At 39.3% G+C, this 23,664-nt stretch overlaps 1 protein-coding gene across 2 annotated transcripts in view; it reads right to left on the minus strand.

Moving 5' to 3' along the window:
- Positions 1 to 21,308, minus strand: part of LOC126461182 (mitochondrial import receptor subunit TOM22 homolog) — a 54,241-nt gene extending 32,933 nt beyond the window's left edge. Inside the window, exons 1-4 of one of the 2 annotated variants that reach the window (XM_050095977.1) lie at positions 20,943 to 21,308; positions 20,695 to 20,802; positions 1,965 to 2,076; positions 1,707 to 1,834 (exon numbers count right to left, since the gene is read on the minus strand). In XM_050095977.1, coding sequence (XP_049951934.1) covers positions 1,707 to 1,834; positions 1,965 to 2,076; positions 20,695 to 20,781 — 327 coding nt within the window. In that variant the 5' untranslated portion in view covers positions 20,782 to 20,802; positions 20,943 to 21,308. The other variant, XM_050095976.1, reaches the window with a different exon arrangement.
- Between the last annotated feature and the right edge of the window lie 2,356 nt (positions 21,309 to 23,664).

Raw genomic sequence — 23,664 nt, forward strand, 5'->3', positions numbered from 1 at the left:
AATACATAACCATTTTGAGTCATGTATTGGGACAGAAAAAATTTATTGGCGCAGTGTGTTTAAAAGGGTGTTTGGACAAGTGAAGAGGCTAACAAGTCGTGGATCTCTTCTACGTGGACACGTTGAAAGGTTCCATTCATTACATAATGGCCAATTTATGATGTCTCTTGAACTTAGAGCTGAATTTGATCCTTTTTCACAGAGCACATTGAATGACATGGAAATCCAGGGCAAGGACATACAAGTTATCTTTCTCCAATAATCTGTGATGAAATAGAGCTTCTTTCTGAATGAATAAAAAGAATTATCGTAAGTGTGTGTGTGTGTCTTTAGTTATTACTTCATGCACCAAAATCTTTTATTTCATTTTCATTTCTTACGTTTTCCTACAGATTCGTGTATTAATACCGAACCTTTTTTCCTTCTTCTCTCCAAGTCATTAGATAATAAAAATTTCAATTTTAATTGTTAACACATCTCTGTAAAAGTACATATTAATTTCTAATGTCTGACACATTCACTTCAATTTTTAGATCGTAACACAACTTTATTTTCATTTTCACCGGTTTTGTGTAAAAGAACATATTAAAAGTGAATGTATAACAAAAATCCATTGTCTCCTACACGATCTGCTGAATTTTCTGACGATAGAAGAAAAGTCATTTTCATTGTGTTTGTTTCTGTTGTCTTTCAACAGAAGAACGTGTTAATACGATGCAGTTTTAAGTTTATCTGCTGCCGTACACCAAATACAGTTTAGGAAAGATACTACATTTTGATTGAGCGCGACTAGATCCCCGACGTGTCCTTCAGAACAACACACAGCAGAGTATGGAAACAGCTCACAGCAAAAACAGCAATTGTGAAGTGATCTGGTAATAGTTATTATTTAAAACTGTTTTTTGGGGAGGTGGGGGATTACATATAATATGACGTGCCTCAGGTGCAAAATTTTTAAATTCACCTCTGTCCTGTCGTTTATAAACTTTGAACAAACCTCCCTACAAACATGAAACACCTATCTCATGGGCATAAAATGCAACTGATAAAACAACATCAGTAATAACAAATCAACAAAATAATATCCCGCCTAGATTTCTCAAACCAGGTATCTATACTAACCTACCTCCAAATACTGTCAATGACACCACCATAAACTCATTCCTGCTGGAGATGTAGCAACTATTTGTCTATTTCATTAATTCACCACCCTGTTCACACTTCAAAATTCCACCATGAGGCCATATTAATGCAGATATTTATCATGGTAATATCACCACCCATAGCAACAACTAATGCACAACTTGTTTAATTTCATTGTAAGTAGCAACAATCTAAAAGTTTAATTTCTAACCATTAACAACACAGTGACTTAACATTTCCAAAGCGAAACACAAATCAGTAGCTAATGACATTACAACAACTTGCTGACAAGCCAACAAAAACAAACTTCCAGTAACCTACGTCACTAAGTCTAATGCCTCACTAACATACAATTCCCGAACACAGGCACTCAGCCCTAGAAAGCACTAACAGAAAAATGTAATCCCCACACACAAAGCATTTCAAATATGCTTTGCAAACATGACATCACGTAACAACATATGTCGCGCATCAAAGCCGACAGGTGGTTCTGCACGGACTGGTTTACTATAACTCCTTATGGTACCCCATCATATCTGCTGAATCAAAAATTTAACACACACCTGCTTTTGTTGGCTACGCTGCATTTCTTGCATTTGAGCTCTTTCAACTTCAAAAATGACAGGAGCAAACAGGATTACTGAGGAACTGAAGAACAGCCATGTTGCAACTCGCCCAAAGCTGTAAAGACCTGTAATCAAAATTATGGATTACAAATGGTACATAAATCTTTTCCTCTTATCAAATATACAACACTGGCAGTATTTAAGTAGATTAAAAATGTTGAATTAAAATTATTGCGAAATGCAGTAATTATAAACCTTTTATTCCCTGATAGGTCCCAGTGACCAGAGAGTATGTAATATTACGAACACTCTCGGGAAACATTTCACCTAGGCCCATCAATCGTTCAGCCAAAGTTTCATCAAGATCCTGAAATAATAATAATAATCATGTGTCAGACTTAAGACTTTTAATAAGGAAATAGAAATAAACTTTTACAAAATTAACAAAATATGTAACTACAGTAATAACTTTCTTCCAATCACTGTGCAGCAAAAGGCAAGGCCAGTGGACACAACATAACCGGTTTTAATTTTAAAATTTATACTTTACGTAAGACAAGGCAATGAAATGTTGATATGCACAGTTTTTTGTGACCACAGCCAAACAGTTAAGCAATAGTGGAAGTGACATCCAGAAAAGGGGAAATGCAAGCTGAAGGAAAGAGAATATTTACACACACACACACACACACACACACACACACACACACCACACACACACACAAATCTGAAGAAGAAGAAGAAGACGAGATGATTATGAAAGAATGAGGGAAGGAAGGAAAACATGCAACGGAAGATAGAGAGAAAAACAAAGTTAACTGGAAAAAAAAAAAAAAGAGTAATGTGGCAGAAACAGAAGTAGAAGAGCAAGATACTTGTGATAGGGGAGCTACACTAAGGAGCTGCTGGAAGATACTCTCACATATTCAGAGAAATGAGAAATTGAACAGTATGGCACTAGCAAGATGACAGAGGAGACAGTCAGTGCTTGAAGTGGAAGGATCATTTCTTTGAACGGTAAATGTGTTGCAGGATGCAACCAGGGAAATCACGCTACTAGTGCCCATTGGCAAAACTTTCACTGCAAATTTAGCATGTCAATTCCAGTACGCACCAAGCAGTGAAAACAGAGTATCAGTGTCGATAATTTATTTGTGGTAAGGCAGGGAATCCCAACTGTTGCTCAGTCACATGACATATGTAACATTGAACTGCTGTAAATATCTCTGACATGTGGCTAAGTGGTCTACTAAGTAGGTCCAACCCACTGTTGGGGTGGTGGTCTACAGAACAACGACTGGTTTGATGCATCTCTCCACAGTAATCTATCCATGCAAGCCCCCTTCTCCAAACAACTACTGCAACCTACATAAATCTGAACCTGTTTTAGTATTTAGCTCAGTCAACGAACACCAAAATATGTAAGCTGTACAAAAGTGCACGTAGTTGTAAGGGAGACTGCTACGAACAAAATACTAAAAATCTTCACGAATGGGATGTGAGTGTATGGGTAGGGCACCAGGTGTACAGGCCCCTTAACAGTTTTTTCTTTAATTATTAAAGAAGTGTTAATAATTAACACTATGGCTTCTGCCCCACCTGTTTACCAACACATAACTAAAACTACATTAGATTTCCCACAAAAAGGCACCATTTGGATGGAAAAATCACAGTTTATTAGAAATAGTGGCTGAATGGTACAAAATTCATATTTTCTGTTAAATGATATTATGAAAAGGAAAATTGCAACTCACCACATAGCTGAGATGCTGAGTCACAGATAAGCACAACAAAAACACTGTCACAAAGCTTTCGGCCATTAGGGCCTTCATCAACAAATGACACCCACGCATGCACGCACGCACGCACGAACGCACACACAACTGCAGTCTTGGGCAACTGAAACCACAGTGCGAGCAGCAGCACCAGTGCATAATGGTGACTGGGTGGGGGTAAGGAGGAGGCTGGAGTTGGGAGGGGGAGGGATAGTATGGTGAGGGTGGTGGACAGTGAAGTGCTGCAGGTTAGATGGAGGGCAGGGGAGAGGTGGGAAGGGGGGGGGGGAGCGGAGCGGAAAAGGAGAGAAGTAAAAAGACTAAGTGTGATGGTGGAATGACGGCTGTGTAGGGCTGGAATGGGAACAGGGAAGAGGCTGGAAGGATGAAGACACTGACTAACGAAGTTTGAGACCAGGAGAGTTACTGAAACATGGGATGTATTGCAGGGAAGTTCCCACCTGCACAATTCAGAAAAGCTGGTGTTGGTGGGAAGGATCCATATGGCACAGGCTGTGAAACAGTCATTGAAATGAAGACATCCTTGCTTGGCAGCATGTTCAGCAACAGCGTGGTCCACTTGTTTTTTTGGCCACAGTTTGTCGGTTGCCATTCATGCTGACAGACAGCTTGTTGGTTGTCATGCCCACATAGATTGCAGCACAGTGGTTGCAGCTTAGATTGTACATCACGTGACTTGTTTCACATGTAACCATGCCTTTGATGGGATACATGATGATCGTGACCGGACTGGAGTAGGTGCTCGTTGGGGGATGTATGGGTCAGGTCTTGCATCTAGGTCTGTTACAGGGGTATGAGCCATGAGCTAAGGGGTTGGGAGCAGGGGCTGTGTAAGGATGGACAAGTATATTGGGTAAGTTCGGGGCAGTGGAATACCACTGTGGGAGGGTTGGGAAGGATAGTGGGCAGGACATTTCTCATTTCAGGGCATGACGAGAGGTAGTAAAAACCCTGGCAGTTGTTCCAGTCCTGGGTGGTACCGAGTTACGAGGGAAATGCTCCTCTGGGGCCAGACGGTGAGACTTTGGGAGGTGGTGGGAGACTGGAAAGTTAAGGCATGGGAGATTTGTTTTTGTGCAAGGTTGGGAGGATAATTACAGTCTGAAGGCTTCAGTGAGACCTTCAGTATATTTCAAGATGGACTGCTCGTCACCGCAGATGCGATGACCACGGGTGGCTAGGCTATATGGAAGGGACTTCTTGGTATGGAATGGGTGGCAGCTGTTTAAGGGGAGGTATTTCTGGTGGTTCATAGTTTTGATATAGACAGAGGTACCGATGTAGCTATCATTGAGGTGGAGGTCAACATCTAGGAAGGTGGCTTATTGGGTTGAGTAGGACCAGATGAAACAAATGGAGGGGGGGGGGGGGGGGGGGAGGAGAGAGTAGTTGTGGTTGTGGCTTTGGAGGAATGTGGATAGGGTGTCCTCACCCTCAATCCAGATCACCAAGATGACATCAATGAATGCAAACCAGGTGAGGGGTTTAAGATTTTCGGTTTTTAGGAGGGGCTCCTCTAGATGGCCCATGAATAGGTTGGCATAGGATGGTGCCTTGCAGGTGCCCATACCCGTACCCCAGATTAGTTTCTAGATAATTACTTCAAAAGACAAGTAATTGTGGGTGAGGGTGAGGATGTAGCTGGTCATGGTGACTAGGAAGGAGGTTGCTGGTTTGGAATCCGTCAGGCATTGGGAAAAGTAGTATTCAGCAGTGGTAAGGCGATGGGCACTAGGAATGTTAGTGTACAGGGAGGTGGCATCAATAGTGATGAGGGGGGCACCGTGTGGTGAAGGGACAGGAACTGTGGAGAGTTGGAGGAGGGAAAGGTTGATATCCAGGTTAGGTTCCCGGTAACAGGTTGAAGGTATTGGTCTATGAAAGGAGAGATTTGCTCAGTGGGGGCACCATGTAGAATGTAGGAGTTCAGGGAGTGGTACTGGCGAGTAGAGAGAAGGACTCTGGTGAGAGGATCTGGGATGGGCCTAAGCATTTGAGTTCCTGTCCCTTTACCACACAGTGCCCAACTGGTTACCATTGATGCCACCTCCCTTCCCACTAACATTCCTAATACCCACGTCCTTACCACTGTTTAACACTACCTTTACCAACACCTGACAAATTGCAAACCAACAACCTCCTCCGTAGTCGCCATGACCAACTATATCCTCACCCACAATTACTTCTCCTTTGAAGGCATTACCTACAAACAAATCCGGGGTACGGCTATGGGTACACGCATGGCACCATCTTGTGCCAGCCTATTCATGGACCATCTAGAGGAACCCTTCCTAAAAACCCAGAATCTTATACCTCTCACCTGGTTCACATTCATTGATGACTTAGCTTCACTCGGTCCTGCTCAATCCAACAAGCCATCTTCCTACATGTTGACCTCCACCTCAAAGATGGCTACACGTGTAGCTCTGTATATATCAAACCTATGAACCACCAGCAATACTTTCACTTAAACAGCTGCCACCCATTCCATACCAACAAGTCCCTTCCATACAGCCTAGCCACTCATGGTTGTCTCATCTGCAGTGACGAACGGTCCCTCTCGACATACCAAAGGTCTCACTGAAGCCTTCACAGACCATAATTATCCTCCCAACCTTGTAAAAATACTAATCTCCCGTGCCTTATCTTTCCAGTCTCCCACCACCTGCCAAAGTCCCACCATCCGACCACAGAGGAGCATTCCCCTCTTAGCTCAGTACCACTCGGGACTGGACCAACTAAGTACATTTTCCGCCAGGGTTTCAATTACCTTTTGTCGTTCCCTGAAATGAGAAATGTCCTACCCACTATCCTTTCCACCCCTACCACAGTGGTGTTCCGTTGTCCTCCAAACCTACACAATATACTGTTCCATCCTTCCACAACTCCTGCTCCAAACCCCCTTACCCCACTCACGGCTCATACCCCTGTAATAGGCCTAGATGCAAGACCTGTCCCATACATCTTCCCGCCACCACCACGTAATCCAGTCCGGTCATGAACATTATTTATCCCATCAAAGGCGTGGCTACCTGTGAAACCAGTCATGATCTACAAGCTAAGCTGCAACCACTGTGCTGCATTCTATGTGGACATGTCTGTCCGCATGAATGGTCACCGACAAATTGTGGCCAAGAAACAAGTGGACCACCCTGATGCTGGACACGCTGCCAAGCATGACATCCTTCATTTCTGTGACTGTTTCACGGCCTGTGCCATATGGAGCCTTCCCACCAACACCAGCTTTTCGGAATTGTGCAGGTGGGAGCTTTCCCTGCAATACATCCTATGTTCCCATAACCCTCCTGGCCTCAGCTTTCAATTAGTCAATGTCCTCACCCATCCAACCCATTCCAGCACTACACAGGCATCATTCCACCATCACACTCAGTCTTTTTACTTCTCTCCTTTTCCACTAATCCCCCCCACTCCCCCTTCCGATCTCTCCCCTGCCTTCCATCTAACCTGGAGCACTTCACTATCCACCATCCCCATCATACTATCCCTCCCTTCCCCACCCCAGTCACCACCTTATCCCCATCCAGTCGCCATTCCCATCATGCACTGTTGCTGCTGCTCGCAGCATGGTTTCAGTTGCCCGAGGCTGCCTTCGTGAGTGTGAGTTGCGCTCTCTCTCTCTCTCTCTCTCTCTCTCTCTCTCTCTCTCTCTCTCTCTCTCTCTCTCTCTCTCTCTCTGAGTGAGTGAGTGAGTGAGTGAGTGAGTGAGTGTACACACACACACGTCTACTGTTGACAAAGGCCTTAATGGCCGAAAGCTTTATTTGTGACAGTCTTTTTGTTGTGCCTATCTGCAACTCAGCATCTCTACTATATGGTGAGCAGCAACTTCCCTATTCATAATATTGTTACATTCCATCCTGGATTTTCCATTGTTTGATTACTGTTAAATGAATTAGATCAAGAACAAATATTAAGGTGATCATTATTTAACTGCAGTAGAACCATATTCAAGGATAAATTGTGTTCTGGAGATGTAAGGAAGGTACGTTACCAGATTGTGGTGATGCAGTTCCTCACTCATAGGCCATGAAGAGTGAGCAGACACTTCCCAATGTTATTTACCACACGTCGTCATAAAAAGCAGTGAGTGTCTGTCACCGAGGTATACCAACCCTTCTGCAGATCACCTTATGAATCACTCATGACAGTGCACAGACACTCGCAGTATGTTGAGGGGTTGTTTATTTTCTACATCTACATCCATACTCCGCAAGCCACCTGACAGCGTGTGGCGGAGGGTACCTTGAGTACCTCTATCAGTTCTCCCTTTTATTCCAGTTTTAGTAACACTATGTTACTGAATACAGATATGGATTACTTATAATATAAAAAGAAAAGCATATGGACTACGTAAGTATCTGTACACTAACCTACACTGCAACAGGGGAAATTAAGTCATGCTGTGCAGCAGTTTTATCTTCCTTCTATGAAAGGCTATTTCCTACACCACAAGTGGTTTTCAGTTTACAGACTGACTGTATCTCCCCAGCATTCCCTGTCCAGTTCTCCAATGTAAGTGTACAAAATAACTTATTTGAGCTACTGTTTGTATACAGTTCTTTTCAATTTATTAAGTGAGTACTTATATGCTGATGCTAAGTGAGTTTTTGTGTAAAATACATTCCTACAAACAATGGCTGAGAAGTGCTCAATTTGTGAGAGTGACAATATAAGGGACCTATGTAATGTTGGTGAGAGAGTTATTGCAGGGTCATTCCATGTCAAGTCACCCAGGCCTTGACACCAACCATGTCAGATTTTGATGAAACTTGGTACAATTCTTCTTTTATCATCCTGAAAGCACTTGTAAAATTTTTTTGCTCTATCTCTTATAGTTTTTTTTAAATAAATTTTTAAAGTTTTTAGATTTGGCGTTGTTTCAGCAGTCGGAAATTGTAACTTAAACGTGTCCTCACAACTAAAAAAAATTGTATATTAAAGAATACTCAAGATATCAGTATGAAATTTTGGAATAGGTTTGTGTATTATATCTGAATGGTAAAAAAATTACCATAAAGATATATTAAAATCTTCCAAATGAAAAAAATTTACAAGTTTTTGATTTTCTTTTTTAGCTAACGGATGTTTAGTTTTACAAAAACTGCAATATCTAGAGTCTCAGACCTGATAGAAAGCTCAAATTTGTTTTAAAATACTCTTAATTGTATAGGCTATTAGATAAAAGAAAAATTATGTTGGCTTTTTAATCTGTTTAATAGTTATCTAATTTTTAAAATAATATTAATTATAATTTAAAAATAAAAAATACCAAGTGACTTAGACACCGAAAATAAGTTTTTGTCTTCTTGGAGTAACAATGTACACTTGGATTTTGTTTTGTTACTCCTGTGTTTTGAAGTAAAAAATTATTACAGTGTTAAATAGTGCTTGGATAGTATTTTATCAAGTTTATTCGAACTCTCAGTAAGTACTGTTACTTAGTTTACAGAGATTCTTTTCCAATATCCTATAAAAGTAACCAGAACAGTAATCAGACCAAAAGTGAAATCAGTATGTCAGATATTCAAACCTGTAGTGTAGGATTATTTAAAAAATCTGACTGTTTCCAAACAACCTAAACACCTTCAAAAAAGTTACAACCGGTATCTGAATTGAGTGAGGAAGAAAAAGATTTGATCCACTTACGATCTGGAATTAATCTGTGTGAATTTAAGAATGTGTGTTCACACCACAGCTACTACTTTTTAAATGTTTTTGAAAAGTATCAAACAACATGTGTAGACCCACTAAAAAACACAAAAAGCCCATCAAAAAATTGTTGAGAAGTGTAGGCTTGGATCTTTCTAAACAATTACTGACAAAAAATATTAGCATAAAATCTGGACAAAATATTTGCTCAACATGCCGTAACTTTTGTGAGGAAAAATTAAGAGTTGAAGTCAATGAAAGTGAAACAGATGATGAAATCATGGTTGAATTAGAATCATTGGAACAGAAATGAATCCCTCGTACAAACAAACATTGCTCTTGATTATTTAGGTTTAACACCGATACAGCTTCATGGCTTGTCAGAACAAAGTAAAGGGTCTTATTTTAAAAGGAAGGTTAGCAGTATTGAAAAGACTGCAAAAAAGGCGATATATATATATATATATATATATATATATATATATATATATATATATATATATATATATATATATATATATATATATATATATATATATATATATATATAAAAACAAAGATGATGTGACTTAATAAATGAAAGCGCTGGCAGGTCTTTATATGCTTGTGTCTGTATATGTGTGGATGGATATGTGTGTGTGTGTGTGTGTGTGTGTGTGTGTGTGTGTGTGTGTGTGGGCGCGCGCGCGAGTGTATACCCGTCCTTTTTTCCTTTTTCCCCCCTAAGGTATGTCTTTCCGCTCCCGGGATTGGAATGACTCCTTAACCTCTCCCTTAAAACCCACATCCTTTCGTCTTTCCCTCTCCTTCCCTCTTTCCTGATGAGGCAACAGTTTGTTGCGAAAGCTTGAATTTTGTGTGTATGTTTGTGTGTCTGTCGACCTGCCAGCACTTTCATTTGGCAAGTCACATCATCTTTGTATGTATACTGACAGCATGATGCACCTGGAGCAGGCTCTTCAGTGTGGTTGACAGTTGATTGCTCCTACTGTTGAGCTATTACACAATAGCTTATTTAACAACTGAAAATAAATACCCACCCAATAAACTGAAAATACCTCTACTGCATAAAAACAAGTTGTTGTTGTCTTCAGTCCTGAGACTGGTTTGATGCAGCTCTCCACACTACTCTATCCTGTGCAAGGTTCTTCATCTGCCAGTACTTACTACAACCTGCATCCTTCTGAATCTGCTTAGTGTATTCATCTCTTGGTCTCCCTCTGCGATTTTTACCCTCCACGCTGCCCTCCAATGCTAAATTTGTGATCCCTTGATGCTTCAGAACATGTCCTACCAACCGGACCCTTCTTCTTGTCAAGTTGTGCCACAAACTCTTCTTCTCCCCAATTCTATTCAATACCTCCTCATTAGTTATGTGATCTACCCATCTAATCTTCGGCATTCTTCTGTAGCACCACATTTCAAAAGCTTCTATTCTCTTCTTGTCCAAACTATTTATCGTCCATGTTTCACTTCCATACATGGCTACACACCATACAAATACTTTCAGAAGAGTCTTCCTGACAAATCTATACTCAATGTTGACAAATTTCTCTTCTTCAGAAACACTTTCCTTGCCATTGCCAGTCTACATTTTATATCCTCTCTACTTCAGCCATCATCGGTTATTTTGCTCCCGAAATAGCGAAACTCTTTTACTACTTTAAGTGTCTCATTTCCTAATCTAATTCCCTCAACATCACCAGACTTAATTTGACTACATTCCATTATCCTCGTTTTGCTTTTGTCGATGTTCATCTTATATCCTCCTTTCAAGACACTGTCCATTCTGTTCAACTGCTGTTCCAAGTCCTTTGCTGTCTCTGACAGAATTACAATGTCATCGGCAAACCTCAAAGTTTTAATTTCTTCTCCATGGATTTTAATTCCTACTCCGAATTGTTCTTTTGTTTCCTTTACTGCTTGCTCAATATACAGATTTAATAACATTGGGGAGAGGCTACAACCCTGTCTCACTCCCTTCCCAACCACTGCTTCCCTTTTATGTCCCTCGACTCTTATAACTGCCGTCTGGTTTCTGTACAAATTGTAAATAACCTTTTGCTCCCTGTATTACCCCTGCCACCTTTAGAATTTGAAATAGAGTATTCCAGTCAACATTCTCGAAAGCTTTCTCTAAATCTACAAATGCTAGAAATGTAGGTTTGCCTTTCCTTAATCTTTCTTCTAAGATAAGTTGTAGAGTCAGTATTGCCTCACGTGTTCCAATATTTCTACGGAATCAGAACTGATCTTCCCCGAGGTTGGCTTCTACCAGTTTCTCCATTCGTCTAAGAAGTTATTTTGTCTACTTGTAAGAGAGATGTGGACAGGAAATGCTTGGAAGGTATAGTCAGTCTGTAAACTAAAAAGTGAACAGCACTCATTGTGGGCGAAGCCAATTTCCCAGAAGAAACAACAGCTGCTGTACAGGGCTACTAGGAATCAATTTCCTATCTAGTACTGTAAAAAATGCACTAAGATTTACATAGATTCTGTCCATAAACATTTCTTGTGTTAATATTAGTAGAACTCCATATCTGTAGTCCATATAGTGTTAATGGATTTTATGGAAAATAAACATCTCCAGGGAACATCTGCACGCACGCACGCACGCGCACGCGCACACACACACGCGCACACACACACACACACACACACACACACACACACACACACACACACAGGTGCCAGTGATTCGTAAGTCGAGCTGTGGAAGGGTTGGTGTAACTTTGTGAAACACCCTGTAGTTTCTTTTTGTTATTTAGTGGGGTAGGAGAGAGGATCAGGATTTGCTTGCTCACTCTTCAGTTAGCATACCTATGAAGGTAGTAAGTGCATCCTCCAATCCTCCACCCCCCTCCCCCAACTTTCCACCCTGTTGTATACCCAGAATACAATTTCATCTCTCAACACAGTTCTACTGCACTTAACATGTGGTACACAAATAACACATGTAACATTTGTTCTTAATCAACCTCATTTAACAATAATCATCAACTTTGTAGTATTAAAAAACTATTTGTAATTATCTGCAATTTTTCCATCACCTGCAACATGAAACTATCCGTCCCAGAGAGAAATGAATAAAATTTTTATGTGTGGAATTTAATACAGCTTGATTTTGTACAGGGAAACATTTTCGCTAGAAGCAGTAGTCCTCTAGTTATTCTAGAAAGACACAAAATAGTGACCTTTAAATTACCAACACCCTCACATTCACATCTCAACAGTCAAGATTTTTAGTATTTTTTTATTACCCTGCTGCTATCACAGTACACAAATTTAAAACTACACAAATTTATTTCCCTAACTTTCCTTCACTGACTTGACTAATTCATCCCTTGGTCTCCCTATACAATTTTTACTCCCACACTTCCCTGATGTGCCATATTAACAATTGTGTTGCTTCAGAATTAATTCTTATAGTCAAGTTGTGCCATAAATTTCTTTTCTCCTCAATTTAATTTAGTGCCTCAGTTACATGATATACCTATCTAATCTTCTTCATTCTTTTATAGCCCCACATTCCAAAATCTTTTCTTCCCTTCTCTTCTGAACTTTTTAGTGCCCACATTTCACTTCTGTACAAGGATATAGACCAGAAAATATTTCATAACACTTAAATTTAAATTCAGTGTTAAAAATTATTTTTCAACCATTTTGCGTCTACAAGCCAGTGTGCATTTTATATCCTCTCTTGTACCTCCATCAAAAGTTATTTTTTTATCCCAAACAGCACAACTTTTTTACTATTGTTACATCTCATTTCCTAATCTAATTCCCTCTATATCACTTATTTAGTTATGTTCACTGTCCTTGTTTTCCTTTTGTTGGTGCTCATAAACTCTTCTGAAGAAACTATCCATTACTTTCAACTGCTCCTAATCCAAAACCTTGGATTCAGCACCACAGTTGGTCCTAGACCTTTTTTCTGTCACTTATGGCTTCTTTTACCTCTGGTAATGATTCATTGGTGTGAAAAATTCCATGTTGGAGTTTGTTAAACTGCAGGTCTCCCTCTACAACTAGCTGGGTAAGTTATTTGGTTAAGGGAGTCAGGAGCATACCACCTCCAACAGGACCATGCCTAGTAAAGTGCTGATATGTTCACAACAATCTTTAGGATTAAGTCATCTTTTATCTGTAGAATTTACAGAACAAGAAAACATTTAAAAATATTAGCTCAACAGTAAAATAACTTTTCATACAGTAGCCTACACACTACCACAATCTGCTTTTACACATAGCTACTATTCTCTTGAAAAAGCTTTCAGAAAACATATTATACAACTTACAATACCTCAGACTAATTTTTCCATTATTGCTTTTTCTTCAAAGAATTTCTACTAATTTAACACCACAGTTTTGCTGTATAAAAAACACCCGACTGTTAGAAGGACAGTGTAGCAAAGTGTACACTGTTTTCAAACTCCCTTTGATGGACCATGCTCCCTCCAATGACCATCCTCGCACAGGTATAAGTGTGCTTACAGTGTGAGCAGATTTTCTGTTATGCATGCAAACTGAATAGTGGGAAGTGAACATGATGGACCACGACTGGACAATCAGCCGAGAAAATAGTATTCAGTAAACATCGTCATGATGGAGAGTAAGAAATTACGTGGTGGCATAATGGAAAATATTGGGCAGAATGTTCATATAAAACAGAATTTTCCACAAATTTTAACTGTACTCTTCGGTTTTTACATAACCACAACCTCAGAAATCAGGACTTTTGAAAATATCCAAGAAAGTTTTTGAAAGGATCATTAGTCACCGCAGCCAGCGTTTCCTCCAGTTACACTGGATGGTTTTACCAATTCACAACCAAACTATATTACACTGGAATATGAAATAATATCCCAAGAAATCCTGACCTATTCGAGCAAACATAGTACAAGAAATACATATGAAGGAATGTAACTAAGTTTATAATCTATAATATTCAGATCAATAATTGTCAATTGCATGCTACTCATGTCGAAAACAAAAGTAATCAATTCGTACCTTCTGTGAAAAAAACTCATTAGATTCAGCAATCACCCTCTTGGCTATGACCAACAGAAATGAAGTGTCAACAGCAGCATACAGTGGAAAAGTCACCTACAACACAACTGCTCTTTAACCCAGGCATGACAACCTGCAATCATAATTTCCACTTTTGCCAGTACCTCTCCTATTTTTCGAATTTCCAGTCCAGTTGATTATGAGGGAGAGCTTCAGTGGAGATGGTATATAGGGAAGCTACTCCTGTAAGAGCTTTGCCCACAAGAAAGCAAGGTTCTACGAGTCCTAGTCGGCCACACAGTTTTAATCTACTAGGAAGTTTAATTCTTGCCTGTTACTTAAATGGTGACAAAAGTATGTTTCTTTCTAGTTCAGCAGCTTACTTATTAACACAAATTCATTCTTATAATCAAAATCAACAATCTGTGACAGTTGTAACAAACATAGATGACATACCGCATTAGCCAAACATATTCCATTTATTTCCATTACAGAATATTACGATACTGACAGGAATGGAACCACATCAAACCAATCTTCTGGTTGATGGACAAAATACAAGAATTTACACACCACATCTAGCACTATAGATTAAATTTTTAAAATAGAGCCTCTGGTATCACACTTTCAAAACACAAATTTCACATAAACTGTTTTGATATTATACCTATCAATAAGAAATTCAACAGGTAACGATGTTAACACTGTGTGGTAAGTAAAGCTGTTTTAAGCCGAAGGTTTGGTTTGAACAGAAAATGATGACAAATAATATCAAACTTCTTAAAATGAATGTGTGGTGCCTATTATTTCAAACCTGTGGATTGCGGATGGGTGGCACTAGATGGTGGCATGGACAGGTATGCCGAGATAGTCCGTACAATAGTGATAAACACTGTCTCTGGGTAGTACAGTGGTTAATGCAACTGCCTAGCAAACAGGAGCTCCTAGGTTTAAATCTCAGTCCAGCACACATTTTCACTGGTCGCCACTTATTCCACGTAACATCCCGAGGCAGCTTACGTCAACAGTCCCATTTCCTTTCTCCTCCCTTGTACCTTCAATTTACATATTTTTTTATGTACAACCAATATTTGTGTCAAAGGAGGCGTCCGATCCCACCCGTCGGCTTTGACCAGTGACGTAAGAGTGTTGTGTGACGACATGATGGCGCAGAGTTTAGTTTATGAGTGTGTTGTGTTTGCAGATATCGTCTTGTTGCGGTTGGTGGTGTCCTCTGGTGGTGTGTGTATGGTCCGCATGTTATGTGGTGTATTGGATTTCAGTGCTTGAAGTGTGCATTTATTGGTCGTGACTGTTATAGAAGAATGGAAATTAGTGTCAGTGAGTTAAGAATTAAGAGAGTGTTGTGTTTATGGTATTGGGGTGTCGTCCGATTTTATTGGTTTGCTGTTTGTCACGCGGTAAGCCATTTAATTCAATCTGTGGCTTCTTTTGTTATGTATTGATATGACTTCTAAGTATAATAGTGCGCATCTGCGGGCTGAAATGGGGGATGACATGTTGTCCGTCATTAAGTTTCTGCAACTTTTTGGGCTTGTGACGGAGATAGTGAAATGCGGTGTATGCAAGCAGAATATAAGAGTTGGGGGTTAGTGTGTAGCACCGGAACTTTTTTATGGTAAGTATTCATTTTTTTTGGGTCTACAGTTCGCATGTTATGTTCGGTGGGGTTTTTGTATGTTGTATGTTGTTATTTAGTGCATGTGTTGGTGGTTGATGTTTTGGTATCGGCATTTGTGGTTGATTTATGTATCTTAGGGGAAGTACTCGATTTCAATTTTTTTGGTATAGTCAGTTGTATCTGAGCTGTATAGGTCATGGGAAGTGACTGATTCCAATTTGTTGTTGTAGCTACATGTGTTTTGGTATCATGAGCTGCTGTTGACCTAGCGATGGGGGGGGGGGGGGGGGGGAGACAATGACGAGTAGAAGAAATAAGATAAGCAATAATCTTATGAAACCTGGGGGCCATAAAGTACGTGAAGTGAAAATTCTGCTACCTAAGGTAACAAAGTAACAAAATAGATGAAGCAAGGAGGACATAAAAAGCAGACTTGCACAAGCAAAGATGGCATTTCTGGCCGAAATGAGTATACTATTTGTGTTAATCTCAGAAAGAAATGTCTGAGTAGGTGTGTATGGAGAACAACAGTGTATGGAAATGAAGCATGAACACTAGGAAAGAGAATCAAAGCATTTGAGAAGAGGGGAAATACAGTGCTGTAGAAGAATGTTGAAAATTAAGTGAACTGGTAAAATGAGTTTATCCACTGAATGTGCAAGGAAAGGAAAATGTGGTAAACAGTGACAAGAAGGGTCAGGATGATAGGGTATGTGTTCAGACATCAAGAAGTAACTTCCATGGTACGAAGTGTGTAGTGAGCAAAACTGAAGGGGAAGACAGACTGGAGTGTGTTCAACAAATAATTGAGAATGTTGGGTGCAGATGCTGCTCCGAGATGAAAATGCTCACTCTGGATCAGTTATTGCGACCATTGATATTTGAAGTGTCACAGCTTCCACTGACATGTAGAAAGTGATATGATAGCTGTAAGGATAAAAACCCTTAAAGATAGGTGTGAGAGGTATATCTTTCACATATTTCCCCCATTTTCATATATTTAAGCCTGATAAATATATCTGATGTAATGTAATAGAGAACTTTTGTCAACTGTCACCTTCTGTCAACTTTATTTGATCAAATCTAGTGCCTGCCATAATTTGCTCAAAGAAAGTGACAGTCTTCTGTTTATTACGAGGAGAATTCTAACTTCAGTTCAATGTTATTTATTCAGTAATTTGTTTAGCCTCTGTCAGTTAACGGCAGCTAAAACATAGATAAAAAATATACATGCAAATAATACACATGCAGTACACCCCATAAATTGATGAAATAATAGTGATATAAGTATAACAAAGGGCTTTAGAAGACTGCTGTTGATTGAATCAAATGTAAGATATTTTACAATAGGTTTAATGTACTGTTTACAAACATGGATACAGTATTTCTAGGGTGAGTGTTCTGCTTCGTAATATGAAGAGCCACTTTCCATTCACAAATTCTTATACCATATGACTTTACATCAACTTGCAGTGCCTGTAACATATTTTGTTGGATGCTTTTAAAAGAACAAACTGCCATTTGACTGTGTGTTACTGTATTTTATCTTCTGTACTATCTAGATTCTGGCTTTTATGCCATTATCAAGTACAATGCTAAAAGTTGTCATAGTCCAACAACGTTTAGTGTTGTGCATGTTATTTTGTACAAAATAACCCAAAATTACATTTTTTCGAAAGGATCTTGTTTTTTTTGGATGAGAAGCATATTTGAGCTGTGAACAAGATAGTTGGCATTATGTATACATTACACATTGAAAGCCATGTTAGCTATATTGTAAGCTATATTAATAATCTTAAGTTTTTGTATTCTTCTTTGCTTGTAGCCAGTAGGTATCTGTGTTTCCAATCTGAATGATGTGGTTGTTCTTGAGACATTGCTCTTATCTGAGAGATGCAAGGTTAAAATTTCCATACAGTTACCCCAATTTAAAATTTAAGATTTACCTTCATCAACTGAAATGAATACCACGATTGTTTCTTGAAGTCGCTGCCCCACTAGAGTTGGTGCTTAATCTTGAACAACTTGTTTCCTTTCTTTTCCCGGGTGCTGATGACCACACAGTTGAGTGCTTTACAAACCAAACATCATAATAATCACCTTTCTTTTCCCCTCTTTGCTATCAACTATTCAACAGTCCACCCACAATGCACGAAAAACAATAATGAATAATTTCCAGCAGCTGTAAGCTTTTTTACTTACAGATACTAATACACTACATAAAAATATTGGGGATTACAGAAGCGTCAGATTCCACCCTTCTGCTTTGACCCATGACATCACCAATATGACGGAAATTACCATTCTCTATGTCTCCAATATGGCACCTATGATGTCATTTCATCAACAAAAACAAACAAGAAAATACATACAAAACCAACAAACACATCTCTCACAAAAAATACAATCAAACTAACGGGACCAGTGCAGAAAATTGGGAGTTTTTGGGTGGGGACAGACACGCACCATGATCCCAAACCACACAAGACTACGACATAAAACACCACAAAATTTCCAAATTCCACTACACTTAAAATATCGACAGGAATTTACACTTAAAATATCGACAGGAATCTGTCACTTCACTTCACACACACACACACACACACACACACACACACACACACACACACACACACACAAAAAGGGGGGGAGAGGGGGGGAGAGAGAGGGGGGGAGAGAGGGGGGGAGAGAGAGAGAGAGAGAGAGAGAGAGAGAGAGAGAGAGAGAGAGAGAGAGAGAGAGAGAGAGAGAGAGAGAGAAAACTGGAATCAGACATTTCCCTTGACCCCATCGCTATCACGTAGGACATCAATATCGGTGACTCATCAATGATGTGCTTTAACACAAAATCATCATTATTTTCATTGATTCTTTTGTGCAAGAACTGCTAAGTGTTTGTGTGATAGTTCTCACACTTATCTGCCTGTCCTGTTTTCTGGATTATGCCCATGCCACTTTTGAAAACATGTGATGGTACATCTGCAGTTTCAGAATCTACATACCAACTTAAGAGTAACTGCTGTTTAATAGATTACTGATAAGGCCCTATCTTTGACACTATTACATTTGACTATACAGTCTAAATTACAAAGTATGACATCCTGAGAATGTGAGGATCACTGCACTTCAGACAGTACTTTATCAATCATGTTACCTGATCACACCTCACCTCATGGACTAACAAAGTTTGAACTTTTCCCTTTCAATCACTCAACCATTCTTACATTTATTTTTACACACACCCTTCTTCACAATTAAAAAATGGATAAATCATGTTTATTTTAAATGGAGATATCTTAAACACAACCACAATCAAATACTGTAATAAATCGGACACATTTCAGTGTCATCAATTTTAGCTTTGGTACCACGACCCCAAGGAAAAACGTTAATCTACCCACTTATGGTTTTCTAGCAAGAAATGCTTCAAGTCCAAGAATGTTATCTTATTTCAGAAAGCAAATTGTTCCAACTACTAATTCATTTGTGGTAAAAGTTACAGTGGACCTTCTCACCATTTTCTTATTTTATGCATGAAATAAGTGCATAATGTGTATCAAAATACTGATAATGTTATCATCCTCTAATTTAAATTTTCTGAATTTACTTTGCAATTTTAGTTTTTATGTTGAAAATGCATTAAATATGAGAAACTGCATTTAAATATGGCACAAACGTAAACATTATTCTACACTACTGGACCATCTGTTACACAGTGCCACTATTCTTATTTAGCATTATCGTTCGCTGATTTTGCCAACTCAACCTAATTACGAACTTCCAACCTAGGCCTCTGGATAAGTCTCAGATCAGTCTGTCAGAACAAAAATGGGGGGAGGGGAGGGGGGGGTGAGGGATGCAGGAGGAGGTTGAGTGTTTGGATAGATACCACAGCCGAGTTCCCACCTGCCTCGTTGGTTCTAATACAGCTTTTCATGCTTCATCAATTTTTAAAGAAGTAAAACCCTCTTAATTTATTTGTACACATTATCAAACATGCCCTCTTTATCAAAACACTGTGCTGTTTTTCCAGTACCTTAAATTTTTCTACTTCTGAAAATGTAATCAACGTCCAGCACCTAGTCACTAACAAATTCAAATTCATGCCATAGGCTTAATGAATCTCACTAACGTAACTGTGATATCAGTAGAATACACACAAACCAAAGATTTCAAATTCACCTTAGCTCTTGTTCTGAATCCAAGTGTGTTAAGGCATTCTGAAATTGTCAAGACATATCAGAGGCCACTAGACACAACCATGATTACAGTAACATGACTGGATGTAGTTCTGAGGCCTGCTACAACTATAAGTCTTATACTGTCCATTTAATACTTTCTATGTCGCTTCCTTCACAGGAATGCGCTACACACAAAATCCTGTATTTCTCAAAATATTGCTTGTCTCTTCTCATTCGGTGGGGAACTTAAACGCTTCAAGTGAGAAGTTAGTTTAAATGATCCAAGTTAACCTATGATGTAAATTTCTTCCCGACTTTCAATTACAAACTCTTTCAAACGTGGATGGCTTTCAGTTGTAAACTAAGCTCAGAAATTCAAAGGCATTAAGTTTATTAGCTTAACATCTTGGCATCACATGATTATGTCATCTCCACCCACAAACTGTAGCTCCTCTGGTAGACAAGGGTATGAAATTTTAACTATACCTTGCGATGACGCTGCAGTCACTTTTCCTTCATGGACACCATAAACTATTACTAGCCTTAAATGACTGTCCCTTAAGCAAAAATTAGGCACATATTTCGACAGCTAGAAACTGACAATATGTTGTTATTTTACGGTTTTAACTGCACAAATAACAATTAACGAAAACACTGTCAAGGAGAATAAGATCATTTCTCACCTCATCCGACAAATCATCTTCATCGTCAGAACCGCTTCGGATCTTCTCTGGCGTAAGGTCTTTACTACTTGCTGTTAAGGATTCCATTCCACTGTCGACCTCCTCAATCTGAGCCATAAGAAAAGAGATAATTTAGCACTTCTTCAATCCTCCTAAAACGAGGATGCAACGAAGTCCCACGCCGTACAATTTTCCACACACCACACTTCTGCCCTACAGCTTGAACACGGAGACAAAGATCTTCGTACCTGCCTCTTCTTGTAGAAATGTTAGTCAAACTTTTTTCCAAGGACATACATACATAGCGGGTAACAAAGTCAGATGCATTTTGGACGGCATTAGTAAAGACCGGCCATTCTTAAAAATGAACTCAATTAACCTTACATAAAACGACACCGCTGTACGCTATTTATAGTCTTTGCAACTAGGCAAAGAGTGTTCAAGATGTCTTTATTACAATGACTTTCGTGGATACAACAGCTCCATCATGTCAAATGTCACAAGTCTTTAGAAACTTCTATTGTATGTTTAATCGGAACTAGATGTAAGCAGTGAAGGAGCCTAGGGAGTACTGTAGTGCTCAAATTCAACAATTGTACAGCGATCTATGAGCGGTCATGAAATAATAGCCACATGCGCATTTACGATGACATGGCAAGTAAGTGATCTCGTTTGGATAAAGAGCACTGGGCTGAGCAGTGGCAGTACTAGTATCTAAGTGTCAGAGAAAAAAAGGACAAACATGACTTTTTTAATGAGGCAAACCCGAAACGACTTTTTGCTGTGCAGTTAGACACGCTGAACGAATCTAGGCACACTGAACGAATCTAAGATATGAATCCAAATCTCAGGAAGAATTCCGAGACAATGAGCAGAAATCAAGTTATGTATGCTAAGATACTTCACCCATATAGATTGTTCACATTTTGTCGAGCTCAAATGGAAACAAGTTTATGCCTTTTGAATAAAATTTTCATTTAAAGAAGAAGACGTTATGTCGCAATGTGGTTGGATTGTTAGGAACCAAACCAGTAGCAATGTCACACTAATTCTCGCAGCCAGTGACTCTTTTCAACTGAGCGGTGGGGTATACTGCAAAGATTGATCTGCATACAGATTGTTGCCTAGAAACCTCGCACCACTTTGCAGTATTCATAGACGACATGCAGAGAACTATAAGTGAAGTTAAAGTCTTTCCCATTAAGCTGCTGACAGACTGAAATGTGGGAAGGATTGTAATGCAGTGTTCACAGAATACTCGTTTAGCTGATCCCATCTGTAGATTCAAGTGGCTCTGTAGTGACACGTGAATGTTTCTGATACCACAGCAGAAATGTTAATGGTCTTTCTCTGAACAGCTGTTGCTCCTTTTTGCTAGAGTATTGTAGTCTCCTAACTTAAAATTTCTTGAATTTTGTTTATAATATTGGAAAAATAGATGGTGTAGGCCTGGCAAAGTGAGGGCTCCCTTCCAGTATACAACCACACTGCTACTCTAACAGTCTGGCGATATACGCGTTACATCAAAATCATATCTGATTTTTCCGACTGTTGTGTACACTGTTGAAGTCTACAGCTAGACGAGCAAGTTTCATGACTGCTACAGCAGCTGAGCACAGACTGATAGGCGTCCAGCACACAGCTAAACACACTGACCATACCAGAGTCTCGTGTCTGTTCGCATCTACTATCCAGCAGGGCAGGCAAGTGTGGGACTTCTTCCCTCATGGCAGGACACTGGTTTGCGGAGCTGTTATCTTGTTGCTTTTTGGTATTAAAGTTCTACACATGTCGTATTACTGTCACAGACAAAATAACATAGTTCTATTAAAAAAATAATAATCGTAAACCACACCATGATATGTTTACTCGTTTTGGACACATTTGGAATGGCCCATGTTACTTGCCTCGTCCTGTGTGTGTGTGTGTGTGTGTGTGTGTGTGTGTGTCACATATGTACTGTCCATTATGACAGCATGTTACGTGTTCTCTTCAATCTGGTCACATCAGCAAAATAGTCCGACTGGTCACGTTTGAAACAGTGTCCAGAGTTAGGACTTGATGGGTTTAGCTGTAACAGATGTTATAGTGCCTATGATTTGAAAGTGTCATTAGTATAAGCAGAACCTTTTTTTTTAGACATAGATAGTAGAATGGCTTTGTTTTTGTCGTCTCCAGCACTGAAACACTATTAGCTGACAGTGTGAAAAACGAAGAATGCATTGCATAGAGGGCTATTACCATAGCCTGTTGGTTAAATAATAAGAGGTTAAATAATTAGAGGAACGCCAGAGCAGAAATATGATACTTCTTTTGCTTCTAGTAATTAAAATATTGAAAGACAAATAGCTCTCAACTATGTACTTTTAATTTCTGATGTCCATCATGTCTCTAATGTCTGATGTAATTAGTCAACATAGGATTCTCAGGGTTAATCGACTTTAATGATATAAGTTGGACAACTCAAACCGAACGATGTTCGACTGCAGAGTTCAAATGATTAACAAGATTTCAGAGGTTCCAAAAGATTAATTAACTGAGGAAAACATCAGTGATGCTGTAAAATCCAGTACTGAGAATTGTCTTATTTGGAGGCCATGCAATTGTCCTGTGCAGCAGTCGTGAGTTTCACTGATCCAAATCCCATTTGTCAGTAGAGATGATACCCACATTTACAGCTGCACTCATTAAGACATCCTATAGTGTATGCTGAAGGGTGCTTCAGCGACCAGTATCTTGCCCCATCTTCCTGTTTCATTCACGATTGGTGCATGAGAAGAAAGACTGTCGTTAAGACTGGATATGAGCTGTAATTACTCAGATTATATAGACCTGGCGTTTTCCTCATGCATAGGAGGAAGCTATATGTTGTCCTACTCCTCTTGGAATGTGCATGAAACAATTCTTTTTTCAGGTGACTGTCAACAGCATCAATATACTTGGAGAAATGCATGCACACCATGCTGTCTT

This window comes from Schistocerca serialis, chromosome 1 (genome assembly GCF_023864345.2).
Source record: "Schistocerca serialis cubense isolate TAMUIC-IGC-003099 chromosome 1, iqSchSeri2.2, whole genome shotgun sequence".
Lineage (NCBI taxonomy): Eukaryota > Metazoa > Arthropoda > Insecta > Orthoptera > Acrididae > Schistocerca > Schistocerca serialis.